Raw genomic sequence first — 17,562 nt, 5'->3', positions numbered from 1 at the left:
AAAATTGACTCCACGTGGTGCTTCCTGGGAGAGCAGAAGGAAACCTAAGAGGCTTGAAGTGTGTTCCTCTCTCCTCCAGCTGCCCTCATCCTGTTCCTATCCCAATCCCATCCCTATCCGTTGCTGGGAGAGGGACGAAGTGGGTAGGTGGGTGGAGGCATTTCTTCCAGTCCTCCGGACACTCTTGGGTAGCCAGACCTTCCTTCTTTCAGAGTCCCATCCTAAAGTGCGCTTCCCTCCCCATGGTGGGGTTGGTGGGGGAACTGGAGTAGACGATCTCCTTACTTGAAGAGGTAGCTCCCCTTCTGGGAGATAAAGAGGGTTGGTCAGGGGGGGTGGCTAGTGCCCTGGTCGGAGATGGACAATGGCCGGGGGCTCAGTGCACGGCCCTGGCCCTGCCCCTTCACTTCCGGTGCTCAGTTCAAACTGGACAATGCCAGCTCCGGCCAGTTCCCCTCCCCCACTGCTACAACCCATTTAAAGAGACAGAGCCTGCTTTCGGGGGCATCCGCTTGCTCTGAATTCAGTCTTCTCCACCAAGTGTGTAGAACCTCTCGCGCTTCTCACCCTGAGCGTGTGTGTGTGTCTGTGTGTGCGTGCGCGCGCGCGCCCGCCCGCCCACGTGTATATTTAAGAGAGAAAGAGAATGAGTGGGGGTAGGGAAGGGAAAGAGGGGAGAGCAAGGGGTTGTGGAGAGATTTTTTTTTCCTCTCTTTCCTACATGGAGAGTGCTCTCCAAAAGACGAAAACTTGAGTGTACGGGATAGGGGGTAGGACTTTGGGTGATAAAGAGGACAAATGTGGCCCTTCACTACTCAGCCTAAAAAATACATATCATTAAACAAATATCATTAGTAATGTCCCACTCCCAGTTGAGAACCTTAATTTCGTTCTTCCAAGAGTTCTTCCAAGTACATCAGCCAAAGCCATTTTTGTTTATATAATCCTCCCCACCTAGGTCTTATCTCCCCTCGGTATTAGGGCCTTTAAAATATATTCACTCCCTGTATCTCTATTCTTCAGATTCAGGAGCAGGTGACTGAGGTCTGGCTGAAGAGAGGGAAAAAGGAATTTAGTGGTTTGGTCTCTCTTGGTCCGCTCTCAAATAAGGGTTGTTCCCTCCGCAGGCGTGACCAGCCTCTCTGTCCAGGGTCCTGAGAACTCCAGGAGCCCTGTCCACGGTGCTGAATAAAGCCACGCTCTCCTGGCTCCCCGCTCCCAGCTTTGAGAATGCCTTATTGATTTCCCACCTCCAAGTCCTTCCCAGAAAACCTCTCTTCTCAAACCGTCAATGACCCTGACACACTTGAGCCAAGTGAAGGGATTCTCTTGAATGCCAGAAAAAAAAAAAAGAGGGAATATTCAGCAGTACATGATTCTGTGAGAGCAGTGCAAGTATCTCAAGCTCCCCTTCAGAAAATTGTATGTAAGAATTCATTTGGCCACAAAGGGTGAGGAAAGAGGACATAATATTTTCTGATTCAAAGGAAAGCAGGGTAGGGGCACCTGGCTAGCTCAGTTGATAGAACATATGACTCTTGATCTTGGGGTTGTGGGTTCCAACCCTACATTGAGTGTAGAGATTACTTAAAAAGAAAATCTTAGGGGCCCCCGAGTGGATAAGTTAATTCACCGTCCGATTTCAGCTCAGTTCATGATCTCACAGTTCGTGAGTTCGAGCCCCACATCAGGCTCTCTGCTGTCAACACAGAGCCTGCTTCAGATCTTCTGTCCCCCTCTCTGCCCCTCCCTCACTTGTTCTCTCTCTCTCTCTCCCCCCCTCACAAAAATAAACAAATATTTTTAAATATATCAAAAAAATACAAATAAAAATAGAATCTTAAAAAACGCGCCTGGGGGCGCCTGGGTGGCTCAGTCAGTTGAGCTTCTAACTGTTAATTTCGGTTCAAGTAATGATCTCACAGCTGGTGGGATCGATCCTCATGTAGGGTTCTGCATTGATGGCAGAGTCTGCTTGGTACATTTTCCCTCTGCCTCTCCCCCTCCTCAAAATAAATAAATAAATTTTATAAATAAATAAATAAATAAATAAATAAACCAGAGTAGAAGAAACAAAACAAAACAAAGCAAAACAACAACAACCCAAACCAACCAACCACCACCACCAACAACAATAACAACAACAAAAACAAAAACCACAAAGGAAACCAGAGTAGAAGAGAGACTAATATTTGTTTTCAAATTATTTTCCTAATTAATGGGAAAATGGGAGCATAGGTGTTGGAGCCAGCTTGCCCATGTTTGAATATTGGGTCTACTTACACAGCGATCTGGGGCACATTCTTTTTTTGCAGGGAGGGGCAAATTCTTTAACCTCTCTATGTCTCAGTTTCCTCCTCTGTCCAATGGGGATAATGAGAATATTTAACTTTCAGAGTTTTATTATGAACAAAGTTAGATCACACACTTAAAACCTTTGAAATAGTGCCTGTAATAGTTTTTAATAATGTAAACTATAACTATTATTATAGCTATTGTGAATATGATTGTCTCTATGAACCAGAACCTGCTGGATCATTTGCTTCTTAGGACTAGGGCCATTCATGTATTGTTTCTTTCTGCATCTTTTCCCACATCCTTACCAGTACCTAGCACAGTGCCTGGCCCATAGAAGGCACTCAAGAAGAGTCTCCAGAATAACCTTTAACTGAAATAATAAAAATGTTATAATAGTCTTAATATTTATTCTCCTGACTGCCTCTCTGAGGTCTAAACAATACAAACCCAGGAGGGTTTCAGGACCTCATAAAGTTGCATATGTAGAGACAGAGGCTGCTTTAGGAAAGGGCATATGGCTCCCAATATAACTGACTCTGCATCCCCAGTGGGTTGATTCTATGTGGGAGGTGGGGACTCCTGACCAAACCTTCTCCTGGGTCCTTGTCTCACTGAAAACTTGTTAGTTTCCTACTGTGAACCAGTCAATGTGTTAGCTCACAAGTTTGGTGGAAGAACCAGGTAAGTATTATGCACTAGGTAGTATGATGACTGAAAATGTACCCCCAAAAAGTAAAGAAGAAACATGTCCAGGTGCATGCCTTGGCTGACTCAGTCAGTAGAGCATGTGGCTCTTGATGTTGGGTTCATGAGTTGGAGCCCCACGCTGGGGGTAGAATTTACTTAAAAGAGAGAGAGAGAGAGAGAGAGAGAGAGAGAGAGAGAGAGAGAGAAAGAAAGAAAGAAAGAAAGAAAGAAAGAAAGAAAGAAAGAAAGAAAGATTCCCTGCCTTCTCAAAAGTTACAGTCTGGTTAGGGAGACAAGGCCTGATATAGCTAAGTATTACAATTTTTTGTGTATTTCTGGGAATAATAATATCTAGGTGGGAAGAAAAAGGGGTCTTTAGACAAAGGTCTAGTATTAACACAAAACATCTGTTGTTGTTGTTGTTTGAATATCTCTTTAAAATATTTTACCAAGTTCCTCTTGTGTAGGTACATATCTTCATAAATGGAAGAGCCGAAATAGGTCTTAGTAATAACTCATTCAACATTTTAAAAATATTTATTGAGCACTCCCATGTGGCAGGCATTGTTCTAAGTGTTGGAAATACATCAGTAAACAATACAAACAAAAATGCTGCCTTTGTGGAGCTTATATCCTGACACCTTACCATAACAAGAGCTATTATTTGTCAAGAATACAGGCACATTTCTTTACTATATTGTACATCTGAAACTCATATAACAGTGTATGTTAACTAACTGGAATTAAAATAAAAACTTGGAAAGCCAAAAATATTTTTTAAAAAGAATAAAGCACATTTCTTATCTCATTAAAGCCTGTCAGTAACTCTGAGTAATAGGTATTAATATTCCCACTTTGTAGGAGAGGAAACTGAAGCTCAATGAATCAATATAACCTGCCTAATGTAGCTCAGCTAATACATGGCAGAAGCAGATTTAACTCACATACGTGACTCCAAAACTCGCATTCTTTCCACAGTCCTAGAAAGTTGTGACTGGTACTGTCCCCATTTTACCAATAAGGAACAAGATATGTACAAGCAAAAAGGCTGTGAAACAAAACTATATATTCAATATGATTAGTAAATAGGACCCAAGCTTGTCCCTGAGCCACAGCTCATCTGTCATTTGTAGTTATCACCCTCCCCCAAACTCCTTGGCTTTATAAATCAAAGAGTTGACCAGAGCGGGGCAATCATCTACATTCAACTACCACTTCGGAGGTGTTTTGAGAATTCTCTGGTAAGGTCCAGGATGGTTGTGTGTGTGTGCGTGTGTGTGTGTTTAAGATTTTAAGTAATCTCTATAAGTAATCTCTATACCCAAAGTGGGGCTCGAAGTTACAACCCTGAGATCAAAAGTCTCATGCTCTGTCAACTGAGACAACCAGACACCGCCAGGATGGTTGGAGTTAAAGCCCTTACCATCTAACATGAATGGTAGTGTGCATTTGAGAAAAGTATTTCCCACAATGTGTCCTTCAGTATACTAGTTCCATGGAATGATTAATATATCTTGCTAAACTGAAAAATTTCTAGGGGCACCTGGGTGGCTCAGTCGGTCGAGCGTCTGACTTCGGCCCAGGTCATGATCTCGTGGTTTGTGGGTTCGAGCCCCGTGTCCAGCTCTGTGCTGACAGCTCGGAGCCTGGAGCCTGCTTCGGATTCTGTGTCTCCTCTCTCTGCCCATCCCCCACTTGTGCTCTGTCTCTCTCTGTCTCTCAAAAATAAATAAATAAATGTAAAAAAAATTTTTTTTTAAAGTTTCTATAGTGAAATATTTGGAAAATTGTATATTAGCTAGATTTCCTATGCAGGACTTTTCAAAGCCTCTAGTATGGTGATGCACTCTGTGATTCATCAGGGAGGGAATCATATTGATGTGTGCAGGGTTTCCATTCATTCATCTGTTCATTCACTCAGTCACCTAACAAATATTTATTGAGCATCTATTATGTGTCAGGTGGCACTGTTTGAAGCACTGAAGATATGTCAGTGAACAAAACAGATTAAATTCCTACCCTTGTAGAGCTTACATTCTAGAGGAGAGGGACAGATAATAAAGAAGTAATTAAGTAAAACGTATAGTATATATAGTTCAAGCTTGTTAATTTGCTCCGTTATCTCAGGAAAGGAACCCAGTTTTACCCTTTAAGGGTAAAATGAGGGAATTGGATTCATTGTTAGACAAATGTTTCTTCCAGTTCTGACATTGTAGTGTGTGTGTGTGTGGGGGGGGTGGTGGGTGTGTGTGTGCAAGAGAGACAGACAGACAGAGACAGAGAAACAGAGACAGGGACTGGGAGAGAGACCCCGTTCCTAACTACGCTGAGAAGCAATCTGTTTTCACCCATGCTGTCATGTTCATCCCGCTCTAGGGACTAGGGCTTCCTACATCAAGTGGGATTGTGTACCTCTCACCTCTTAGGCCTGTTGAATTGGCAGAAGGAGGATGAGCCAAGGGAGTCCCTTTCCTTCTTTCAGTCCTGCTCTGCATGCGGGCCTTGCTTCACAGAGCAGGACGCCAGGCACTTGCTTTCACCAATAATGGCTTCATTACATTGAAAGGAGACCAGAGTGACCTCAGTGAAATAGACTTCCTGACCCCAGCTGACCTCTGACCCTCACCCTGACAGCCTCTAAATCTTTTCCTTCTGACACATCCCCCACAAGGTACAAGCAAGAAGAGGAAATGATGAGCCCACCATAGCCCACTGTCCAGTGACTGTACCTCACCCGATTTCCTGTTGCATGGAACTTGCCATGCCCGTAATTTACTTCGCGACCGCTGATCTCTTCAGTGATCTTCGCTGTGACTCTAGCCTGGCCCATGGGTCACAACTCATGAAACTGTCATTCACCTGGTGTCCATTTGTGTGTGTCCAATGATTGTCATGTACCATGGAGGCAGGGTGTCTAACCAAATGCTGTCATTTCCCCAATACCACTTCAGCCTCGACCTTTAACCTACCCTTCCCTGACTCGGTAGTTACTGCTTATTGAGAGCTGATTATGCCAGGTGTGTACCAAGTGTTTGTGTGTATTGTCTCTTTCTGTCCCCAACCATCCTAATCTGACCCCCATTTTACTCAAGGGGAAACTGAGACTTAGTGAGTAGAGTTAAGTGATTCACCCTGACTCACAAATCACAAAGGGTGCAACCCAAATCTAGATCAATCCAATATTTTTCTTCTTCACTTTTTTTTAACAGTTAAAGTAATTAATGCATGTGGTTTAAAAAATCAATTAGTATTGAAAGAATTATAATGAAAAACAATAGTCCTCTGACTACCCTACCCCCTCTACTCCCGTGAGGCAACGACTCTTTGGGTCATTTTTTTCTGTAGGATATTTCCATATCTCTAAATTATATGCATGTACCTCTGTTCCTTGATTTATCAATTTTAGATATCATCTATTGATTTCCTGTTGCAGTGGATGAGGACTTATCTCTCTTACAGGACCTACCTCCCCCTTTTCCTTCCTAGTACAGTTAAATCACCATTTTCAACCAAATTGATAACCAATGTTTATACTGTTAGGATTATGGAAATGTTCACCTTATTGCCAAGTTGTATATTAAGTAGGACAAAATTTCTTTTCTTTATCATGTTTTATTTTTCCTCTCTCTTTATTTCCTCCTTTCTTTCTTCTTTCTTTCTTTCTTTCTTTCTTTCTTTCTTTCTTTCTCTCATTTAAGTTTTATTTATTTAAATAACCTCTTCACCCAGCATAGGGCTTGAACTCATGACCCCGAGATCAAAAGTCTAATGTTCTTCTTCCTGAGCCATCCGGGCACCCCTACCTTTCTGTCTTTCCTACAATATTTGCCATTGAAATATCTTCAATTATTTTCAAGGGATCCATCACATTATCTTTGCCACTTAGCCCTTGTTTTTCCCAGAGCCTCTTTCCTGAGGCCTTCCTTCCTGGTTGTTCTCTGAGCATGCTTCATAGTTGTCACCTTGTCACCTTCACTACGGTGGCTAGACCCACTGATTCCTGGAAGTCCATGTCAATCTCTTCCTTGGTTCACACTTAAGGAGCACATCCTCAGGTAACTGCCTAAGAAAGGGTGCATGGGAGGGAAATACTCTGGACCTTACAAGTCTAAGTGTGTTGTTTTCTTTACCCTTGCTTTTTGATGATTACAAAGCCATACCTTTTACCACTCTGCTATGCTGACCCCTAGCAAAATGAAGAAAGACACGTGGCTTACTCTGAGGTCACTGAAGTTGGAGATGTCTTTTCTAGATTCTGAGGTTGTGAACCCAGCGTTATCAGTGGAATAAAAATTACTATAGTTAATGCTTTTTGAAGGTTCACCATGTGCTAGACATTGTGCTGAATGCTTTACATAAATTATCTCATTTAATCCTCACACCAAATTTATAAAATTAAGCATGGTTATTGTTCCCATTTAAAGATGAAGCTGAGGAGCTCCTGGGTGGCTCAGTCAATTAAGTGTCCAATTCTTGATTTCATCTCAGGACATGATCTCACCGTTCGTGAGTTCGAGCCCCATGTCAGGCTCTATGTTGACAGTGCGGAGCCTGTTTGAGATTGTCTCTCCCTTACTCTCTGGCCCTCCCTGCTCACTCTCTTTCTCTCTCTCGCTCCCTCAAAATAAAGAAATAATTTTTAAAAAGTTTTAAGGTGAAACTGAGCACTGAAGGGTTACTTTAAGTGACCTGGTAAAGCTCATGGAGTAAGTGATAGAGTCAGGATTCAAACCCTGGTAGGTAGGTTGACTCTGGAATCCAAGTTCAGATTCAGTAACGTACATTGGAGGAGACTTAGAGATTAGTATATTCAGACTTTGTCTTCCTCCCATCCATTTTGTAAATGTGGAAACAAGACCTAAAATCTAAGTGACTTGCTCAAGGTCCCTTAACTAGTTAATAACAAGAACTAGAAACCCAGGTTTCCTAGTATCACCCTTTCAATCAAGGAAAGAGTGTTCAAATTCAGGATTCATTTCTGAAAGTTGGTTTCCCTGGTTGTTTAGCGGGGAGAAAACTATTAGAAAGGACAGATATCAAAGATTTATGTCCCATCAGATTGTAGCTGGGATGTGTAGTAGAAGCATGTATGATGCACTATGGAAACAACGAAAGCTAACTCATGTGATATGTTATAGAAAGCTTCACAGGGAAGGTGTCATTGCATTGGACCTTGTTTAAGGATTTGAAAGCCAAGGAGGGCAGTGCGTTCCAGAGGAAAGGCACAGCAAAAATGAAAGCCAGGACGATTGGTGAACAGCTTGTTTGGGGAACAACTACAAAGTTTGGTTACCACATTGCAAGTCCTCTATGTCCCTATGAAGACAGACAGAGACACCTGCCCTCCTTCCATTCGATCTTCAATCACACATTCATTCAAGATTTTGTCAGTAAGAGAGATGGAATGGTATGGTAAGAAAGTTCTGGGTTCTATCACTAATTCACTGACCGGCCTTGAGCAAATCTCCTCTGGGCCTGTTTCCTCATATATCAAATAGGAGAGTAGATTTATGATCTCTAAGGTCTCTTCCTGCATTTGTGATAATTACAGAATGAGAATAGGGCAAAAGGTGTCTAAGTGTCTTTGACTTTCCTCCCTTTGGAGTAAGGAAGAAAATAACATTTGTTAACTTCTGCTAAGTTCTGGGCATAGCCCCCTCCAGCCACCCTGTGAGGAAGTGTCATCTCCCCATTTGACAGAAGAGAAGACTGGAGCTCAAACTATTTGAATAACTTCCTCAAATTATCCCAGCAAGTAACAATAAAAAATAATAGCTAATATGTATGAACGTTTACCATGTTCCAGACACTCTGTCAAGATCCTACATTAGCTCATATAATCCCTCAACAACTCCATGGTGTGGGAATTATCATCTCCATTTTCAAGATGAGGAAACAGAGATTCAGAAATTGAACAATTTGTCCAGGGTAACTCTAACAGTAAGTACCCACCCAGGTCTGCCTGATGCCACAACCTCTGATGACATCTGAGTCTGCACCATATTTCATAGACACCAATCCAGAATCAAGGCTTCCAGATGACAAGGGACGGTCCCTACCCTCTGTCCAAACCACCACTGGGCCCCTGTGGTTTGACCATGGTGGAGGAAAGGTGACAGAAGGCACCTGGCTGGCTCAGTTGGTGGAGCATACAACTCTTGATATTGGAGTCATAAGTTGAAACCCCACGATAGGTATAGAGATTACTTAAAATCTTTTAAAAAAGAAAGAAAAAGAAGAAGCTATCCTTTCCCCCACTCTGGACTCTCCTGAATGCAAGCCACCCTTTGAGGTTCTGATGCCCCCACTGCTGTTCTATTAAAGGAGAGAGTATGGAGCACAGAGAATGGGTCCTTGATTCCAAGATTCTCAAGCCAAAAGGGACCTTGCAGATCAGCCATTGCCCTCCCAGACCCCAGATTTGACACCAGCCATTTTCTAGACTCAAATTGCAAACCTCCAGCAACATGGACCTTACAGCTTCTGGAAACCTTGCCCATCCCCTGATAGTTTGGACTGTTAGAAAGTTCTTTCTTCCATTGAATTGAAGCTGATCTTCATAGCCTTTAACCACTTGTCTTTAGGACAAGTCCCCATCCTCTTCTGCAGACTCTACAGTCAAGCTTTCTGTTCAAACCGCAGGATCGCCCTTTCCCAGTTGTGTGACCTTGGGCAAATTTGTTAGAGGTTCAACTCCTGAATTTTGGTTGGTTTCCCACTGTTCCTCTGGAAGCTAATGCCAGATTTACCCAGCGTGTTCCTCACTGATCCACAATCTTTTCCCATTTTCTGTGCATCACTTTATACCATGCTTTTGCAACGGCAAAGTGTTTTCCCATGCCTTGTCTTACTAGACCCTGGAGAACAGGGTTGCTACAAAAGGAAGGGGGCAAGATAGTCATGTAGTTATCTCAGTTTTGCAGGTGAGGCTGGTCTCTACCCTCAATACCAGACTTACCTCCAAACGTATACTCCTCACTCCTATCAGTTAGCTTTCCAGGGCCTCCATACCCTGGCTCTCCCTTTCTTCCTGGTGTTTTTCAATGCTTACCCCTCTGTCCAAACCACCATTTCCCTTACTTCACTTTTCCCTTACTTACTCATTCTTTAGGCTCCAACAGAGGTGTCACCTCCTTCAGGGATTTCTTTGCCTCCACCTACTCACCCCCCTACCACCTCTTCACTTGTTCTTATGGTACCCTATATTTCGACAACAGAGTATTTCCCCCACTTTATTATATTTGGTTATTTGTCTTTCCCGTTTGCTGCTAGAATGTAACATCATGAAGTCAGAGACTATGTCTGTCTTCTTCATTGTGTGCCCAGCACACAACACAAAGCTTGGAAAAGAGTAATAGTTTGTTAAATTAAATGTTCATTGAATTGGGGGGGGGGGTGCCTGGGTGGCTCAGTCAGTTAAGCAACTGACTTCAGTTCAGGTCGTGATCTTATGGAGTCCCCCATCGGGTTCTGTGCTGACAGCTTGGAGCCTGGAGCCCGCTTCAGATTCTCTCTCTCTCTGCTCCTCCCCCACTCATGCTCTGCCTCTCTCTACCTCTCAAAAACAAACATAAAAAAATGAATTAAAATGACTGTTTGTTGAATGAACAAATGAGTGACTTGCTCAGGGTTGCATGAATAATAATGGCCAAAAGTAGAATCCAGGTTTTATTTCTAAGTCCAAAAATTCTTTTTACCATCTTCTGAACCAAACCTAATTCTTACCCTTAACCCTTGCTGTTAGCCCCTGTCCCCATTTAATTCCTTAGAATCTTAGATTGTTTATCTGGAAGAAAGTTCAGAGCTCATCTGATTCAACCCCTTCATTTTGTATATAAGAAAATCATGAAGAAGAAGAAGAAGAAGAAGAAGAAGAAGAAGAAGAAGAAGAAGAAGAGAGAAAAAGAAAACCATAGAGGTTAAGAGGCTTGCCTAAGGCCACACAGTAAATTGTGCTGTCCTTCCTGACCACCAGACTGGTGCTTTCTCAGAGCTCATCAGTGAGTTCATGGACTCACAGGGCTTTGTCTTCAGGGTGAGAGTAGTAGCAAATAATTCTACCCAAGTCCCTGCTTTTATGCTCTCTAGCTGCTCAAAAGTCCAGACCCCAAGAGTTTATTCTGAGATGTCTCACAAGCAGAAGTTTCAGACCAGACAGGATGGAGGGGGAATGTATGTGTTGTGGGGAGGAGCAGGTCATGGGAGCCAAGGATACAGACGTGAAAACCAGGCTGTGCAGCACAGCCCCACGTTGTGGGGTCCCTCGAGGCCCCACTGTGGCAACACCACTCCCTCTGCCCCTGATGCTGACCTTTGGGGCCAGAGATCAATAACCTGGGACATTGGCTTCAGCCCCCTTTAGCCCTCCAGTGACCACAGGCTGTTCAGAAGAGCTAGCAGGACTCAGGGTTATTAAGTAACTGTCACTCTTCCCCAGCCCCACTCAGGGCACTGCTGGGGGAGGGGCCAGGAATGGGAAACATCACAGGGAGACATAGGTATGGCCAGCTCTCCTCCCCACCAGGGAGTTACTTCTATCTCTTCTTGACCCCCACCCTTTCCCCCAAGATTAACTCCTGCTCTCTCTGTCCCCCCCACCCCCCAACATATCCCTAGCACTGAGCTCTGACCCTCCTCCCCAAACCCAATCTCTTGGTTGGGCCTCCATCCTGTTTGTTGAGCTCTATCCCTCCCTCACAGAAACCCTACATCTCTCTTAGCTGAATCTCCTGTGGTTGCCCCCCCACCCCCCAGATTGTGCTGTATAATCTGGAGACGTTTTATGCTTTTTCAGCCAAAGCAGTAGACAGGAATTCTTTCTTCACCATTTTCTAAATATCTCATACCAGGTATTTTCTCATCCCCTTCTTCTCCCCAAGAGCGAATCCGCTTTCCTGTCTCTAACATTAACAGGATCCTGTTTCAGAAACACACTCACCCACCCCAGCCTCAGCCCCTCCCAACTTTCCATGATCCTTGCCCACCATTTCTTCCCCACATCCAGCCCAATTCTCCAGCCAATCACTTCTGATTGATTGATTAAGGAGGAGGAAAGAGGATCGATGGAAGAATCTGGGCCTATTCTTATTCAAAGCTAAAGGTCCGGAGGGGGGGAACGGATATTAACTGTGGGGAGGATCAGAGATCCGCTATGGAGCTGGGAGGAGGGTGAGGTGTTCTGCAGCGTGGGGGAGGATGGGTGCAAGGCTTAGACTGTTCTCTAAAGGCTGGAAGGAGAGTTGGGATGGAACGTATAGAAGTGAGAAGGCATAAATTGGTAGAAGTCATAAATGAGGTTGGGATCCCCAAGACTACTGCGGTGAGAAATTTACCACGTCATCATTCTTCCCAACTAAGAGGAAGTCCTCTGTCCCTCGTGCTCTGGTGTCCAGCAGGGGGCGCTCTGTCTCCATATTTCCCCTTTATTCACCCAACAGAACCAAGTTCTTTGCTCCTTCATTCAAAAGTATTGAGCCCCCTGTGTGCCAGGCACTGTGCACCGGACACAACGCCACTGGACTGCAAAAATGCAAGTACGAACCAGACAAAGACCCATTCTTTGCGGTGCTAGCAGGATAGAATTACAGTGAATAAATAATTACAGAGATTTAATTTAAGGGAAAGGGGATCAGGACAGACTTCCTGCAAAACTGACTTTTAAACTGAGACTTGGCAGATTCCTAAATCTTGGCCAGGTGACGATGTGGAAAAGAGGTTTAGATGGGTGTGTTGGGGGTAGAGAACAATGTGCAAAGACCCTGAAGCAGGAAAGATCAGGACCCCTTCAGAGGGAAGGAAAGAGGCCTTCATGGTGGCTGCATTCAGCTTTGGTCAGAGCTTTAACCCTTTGTATTGTGGAACATGCACAGCTGGAGCCTTGGGCTTTCCTAGGCTCAGTTCTCTTGATAATTGCTTTTTTTTTTTTTTTTTTTTTTTTTTTTGAGAAAGGGAGGAGCGAAAGTCAGCAGGTCGCTAGGGCCTTTCTAGAGCGACCAAGCTTGGAAGGGAGAATTCCCGTTATCCCCTTCCTAAGCTCAAAACTTTTTTTTTGTCCAGGAGTGCAACAGAAGTAGATTTAGTTTCAGTAGATTCAGTAGATTTAGAAGTAGGTTTAAGCTCAGGGCCCCTCCCGCAGCTGTGGGGCAGTGAAGTCATGTGCTCACATATTTTCATGAAACGGGCCCAAATGAGATATTTTAATCACAGCTGGGAATTTGAAAGGGGGCATACCAGCAGTGACTCTGTTGAAAAATAGTATAGAGGTGTGCCAGGCAGTTAATTAATACAAATATGTTTAATGAGGTTTGTGGTATTTTTCAGCATTCGAAAGATGTGATTTATCATGCCTTCTTTTCTCGTTCTAAATAAACATTCTATAGCGGTATACATTTTATGTTTATAATCTAGTTTTCCTTTGTTTAAAGAGGACCTCTTAAATTATAAAAGCTCCAGGTCCAGTACCCCTGGATCTGCCTGAGTGGGACTCCAGAGCCCCATCTTCTGGTGCCAGATCTTAACTGGCCCCTGGCCCCTCCCTCTCCCTTTGCTCTGTGGTCCACACTCCCTGGGCAGACAGCTCATGGGTAAGGAGAATGCTAAAGGGATAGAGCTGCCTCTTGGCTCCTGGGGGGAAGCATGTTGAGGGGTACAGAGTGCCAGACTGCCGCTGCCCAGCCCCTCCTGAAGAGGAGACGTCTCGAACTATCCAAGGTCTTTAGGCTACAAAGAGAGTCTGTGGGAGTGCTGCCATCCACTCATTCATTAGTTCATTCCTGCATCGTGTTGTTGACCCACCCAGCAGCTCTAAGGGGCCTTGTTGGCTTTGATGTCTGTTTCACTGGTGTGTGTTAGGCTTGCGTCAGGGGCATCTCTGTAGACCCACTTCCCCAGCGGTGCTGTGGACAAATAGGGCCCATTCCACTGGAGATGCTTAGGTATTTTGAGATGGGGTAGGGGGAGGGAGGTGAGAATGTTTTGAATGGTGTGATTTCTTAGGCCAGATAGAGACTCTGAGCAAGGGATGCATCCCCATTAGACACTGGATGATACTGACCCTTCAGACCCACACAGAAGATCCCTGGATCTGAGGCTTGGAGATCTGGGTTCAAATCCTTTTTTTAATTGTAGTTTACTTATTTATTTTGAGAGAGAGAGAAAGAGAGAGAGAGAGAGAGAGAGAGAGAGAGAGAGAGAGAGAAAGCATGCAAGCAGGAGAGAGGCAGAGAGAGAGGAGAGAGAGAATCCCAAGCTGGTTCTGTGCTGTCAGTGAAGAGCCCGACTCGGGGCTTAATCTCACAAACTTGAGATCATGACCTGAGGTGAGATCAAGAGTCAGATGCCAACTGAGTCACCCCAGGGCCCCATCTGGGTTCAAATCCTGCTTCACCCATTAATTTAACAGCCTGAGCAAGTACTCTCAGTTCTCTAAACCCTGTACCCACATTTGCAAAATAAGGATGTCATGGGACTTTTTCAAGTTGTACATGAATTGCCGATGAGATAATTGATGGCCAGATGTTATAACTTTCTAATTTGAGATCATCTCAGGCTTACAGAAAAGTTGCAAGAAGAATAAATGAATTCCTGTATCCCCTTACCCAGATTATCCAAATGTTAGCAATCTACCTCATTTATTATTATTCTCTCCTCTCCTATTTCCTCTATCACACTTAACTATTTCGGAGTGAATTGCTAACCTTATCCCTTTATCCCTAAATACGTCAGACCGTGTTTCTTAAAAATGCAAAGATATTCTCAAACATAATCATAATACAATTATCAAAGTCAGCATGATATAATACAATCTACTTGACCTTACTTGAGTTTTTGCAATTGTTCTACCAAAGTTCTAATAATGTCTTTTCTTGTCTAGAATCAATCCAGGATTACTCATTCCATTAAATTCTCACATCCCTATCTCTTTAATCTGGAATAAGTCTTTTATTGTTTCTCCACATTTTCTTTCTTTATTTTAGAGAGAGAGAGAGAGAGAGAGAGAGAGAGAGAGAGAGCATGAGTGAGAGAGGGGCAGAGAGGGAGAGGGAAAGAATCCCAAGCAGGCTCCACTCTCGGCACCGTCAGCACAGAGCCAGACATGAGACTCAGACCCATGAACCGTGAGATCATGACCTGAGCCGAAATCGAGTCTGACGCTCAACTGACAGAGCCACCCAGGGGCCCCATGACCTGACATTTAAAAAAATAATAGGCCAGTTATTTTGTTAAGTATCCTTCCATATGGGTTTGTCTACTGTCTCTCGATGATTAGATTCAAGTTTTGCATTCTGGGCAGGCACATCACAGAAAAGATACTCCTCTCTCAGTACATGATGTCAAGAAGGAAATGATATTTATTTGAACCATTATGTGTTGAGGTTGAATTGGTTGGTTGAAGTGTCAGGTTTCTCCACTGCAAAGTGACTATATTTTCCCTACAGGGATTTTTTTAGGGACATATGCTGAGATGACATAAATATCCTGTTTCTCCAACCTTTCACCCCATAGTTTTAGCATCCGTTGGTTGGATGCTAAATCAGTTTTTATCAAATGGTGATGGTTATCAAATGGTGATTTTCTAATTACATTATCTCTGCATTTATTAGAAGAGGTTTGCCTTCGCCATTTGTTTACTCATTTATTGATATCAGAATGGACTCATGGATTCCCACTTTTCAACGGGCTATAATCCATTCTATCATTTATTTTGATGTTTAAATTGTCCTCGGTTGGGCCAGCGGGAACCCCTTCAAACTGTTTCCTGGGTCCTGGGTCCTCATCTTTCTTGGAGCACTCTCTTGCTTTCTGGCACTTTCATCCGTTCCAGGCTGACCTGTGCTTTCCCAGCCCAGCACTGAGATCAGCCGTCTCTTCAAGGAGCCAAGTGTTTTACAAACTGAGAATGATAAGCGGGAGCTGTACTCCTATTTGTCTAGGGCATTGTGTTTGTAGAACCCAACATCCCAAATTTCTTAAAGAGCCTTGACCTTAAAAAAGAGCTGAGCATTGGGGCGCCTGGGTGGCTCAGTCGGTTAAGCATCTGACTTCGGCTCAGGTCACGATCTCACAGTTTGTGAGTTCGAGCCCCGCGTCGGGCTCTGTGCTGACAGCTCAGAGCCTGGAGTCTGCTTCATATTCTGTGTCTCCCTCTCTCTCTGCCCCTTCCCTGCTCATGCTGTGTCTCTCTCTGTCCCAAAAATAAATAAACATTAAAAAAAAAAAAGAGCTGAGCATGAACATCAATCTTGCTTAGTGGTTTTGTGATCTTAGGTAATATGAAACGGAAACAATAATGCCTAGCCCCCAGAGTTGTGGTGAGGATGTCAACTCTAAGAAGGCAAGGATCAGGGGCACCTGGGTGGCTCAGTCGGTTGAGTGTCCGACTTCGGCTCAGGTCATGATCTCACGGTTCGTGGGTTTGAGCCCTGCATCGGGCTCTGTGCTGATGGCTCAGAGCCTAGAGCCTGCTTCAGATTCTGTGTCTCCCTCTCTCTCTGTTCCTCCTCTGCTCTCACTCTGTCTCTCTCTCTCTCTCTCTCTCTCAAAAATAAAGATTAAAAAAATTTTTTAAGAAGGCAAAGATCAATGTACGCTTTTGACTGTAGTGCCTCTGGCACCTAGCAAACCGAGCAAGGGCCAGTGCACACAAGGAGCTTGAAGGAATGAGCTGTAGTGTGAGCATCGTGCCTGGTACGCAGCAGGCAGTGGGGACCCCTGTTCGTGTTTACTGCGTGTGGTCTGTTTTGTGGACTGTTTGTATATGCACAGAGTTAGAGCTATTGCCAGGAGTCACCGGTTGGCTGGAGGTCTCTGCGCCTTTTAGAGGCAGGAAGGCTTCTGGCCAAACAAGCAGAACTGAACTAGGCTGAGTGTGTGAGGACGAAGGCCTAAGATGGGTAGTAAAGTCCAGAGAAAGCTACAGGTGGCAGCCAGAAGGAGAGTGGCAAGGCTGGACCTGTAGCCCAGGACAGGGTGGAGGGCACTGATGGAGGCAGACTCCTGGGAGATACGAAGAAGCTTTGCACGAGACTTGGGGAGATGAGTGGACAAGGCTGCGTTTCGGAGGCTCCACATGAAACTCCTGACTCACTGCAAGATACATCTCAAGGGGAGACCAGGACATGACTACCTAGGAACCCCTAGTTAGATGGGGGAGAGACAGACTCTGCTCCTGGGGATCTCACACCTTGACCTTCTCACCACTAACCTTGCCCCCTTCCTCCTCATTCTGCTCCAGATCCCCCTCCAAATCTGATTGGGCCTTCAGACCCTCGGCTTGTCCCCCATCTGTCCAGAAGGCCTTGTGATCTTGCACCAGGCTACATTTCTTAAAAACCCCCTCCTTGGAAAACAGTTTAAACATGCTAGGATTTAGGAATTTTTGCACCCATGGACCCTTCTTGAGTCTCCAAAGAATAATCATTACAACAAAAGATGACTGGGGAGGGGCGCCCGGGTAGCTCAGTTGGTTAGGTATCTGACTCTTGGTTTCCGCTCAGGTCATGATCACCTGGTTTGTGAGATTGCTTCCCTAATTTGTGACAGAAAAAAAAATGACACATGGGAAAAGGATGGGCTTTT

At 44.3% G+C, this 17,562-nt stretch overlaps 1 protein-coding gene across 1 annotated transcript in view; it reads right to left on the bottom strand.

Annotated features, from left to right (window-relative positions):
- The window catches only part of LIN28A (lin-28 RNA binding posttranscriptional regulator A), a 29,490-nt gene extending 12,146 nt beyond the window's left edge, over positions 1-17,344 (bottom strand). Inside the window, exons 1-2 of the mRNA XM_040471532.1 lie at positions 17,189-17,344; positions 286-305 (exon numbers count right to left, since the gene is read on the bottom strand). Coding sequence (XP_040327466.1) covers positions 286-305; positions 17,189-17,344 — 176 coding nt within the window. The remainder of the gene's footprint in view (positions 1-285; positions 306-17,188) is intronic.
- Positions 17,345-17,562: the final 218 nt, after the last annotated feature.

Source organism: Herpailurus yagouaroundi, unplaced genomic scaffold (genome assembly GCF_014898765.1).
Source record: "Herpailurus yagouaroundi ecotype Mexico unplaced genomic scaffold, PumYag 77, whole genome shotgun sequence".
In the NCBI taxonomy this organism is placed as follows: Eukaryota; Metazoa; Chordata; class Mammalia; order Carnivora; family Felidae; genus Herpailurus; species Herpailurus yagouaroundi.
The sequence above is the reverse complement of the archived record's forward strand: the minus strand, read 5'-3'. Positions and strand labels throughout refer to the sequence as shown.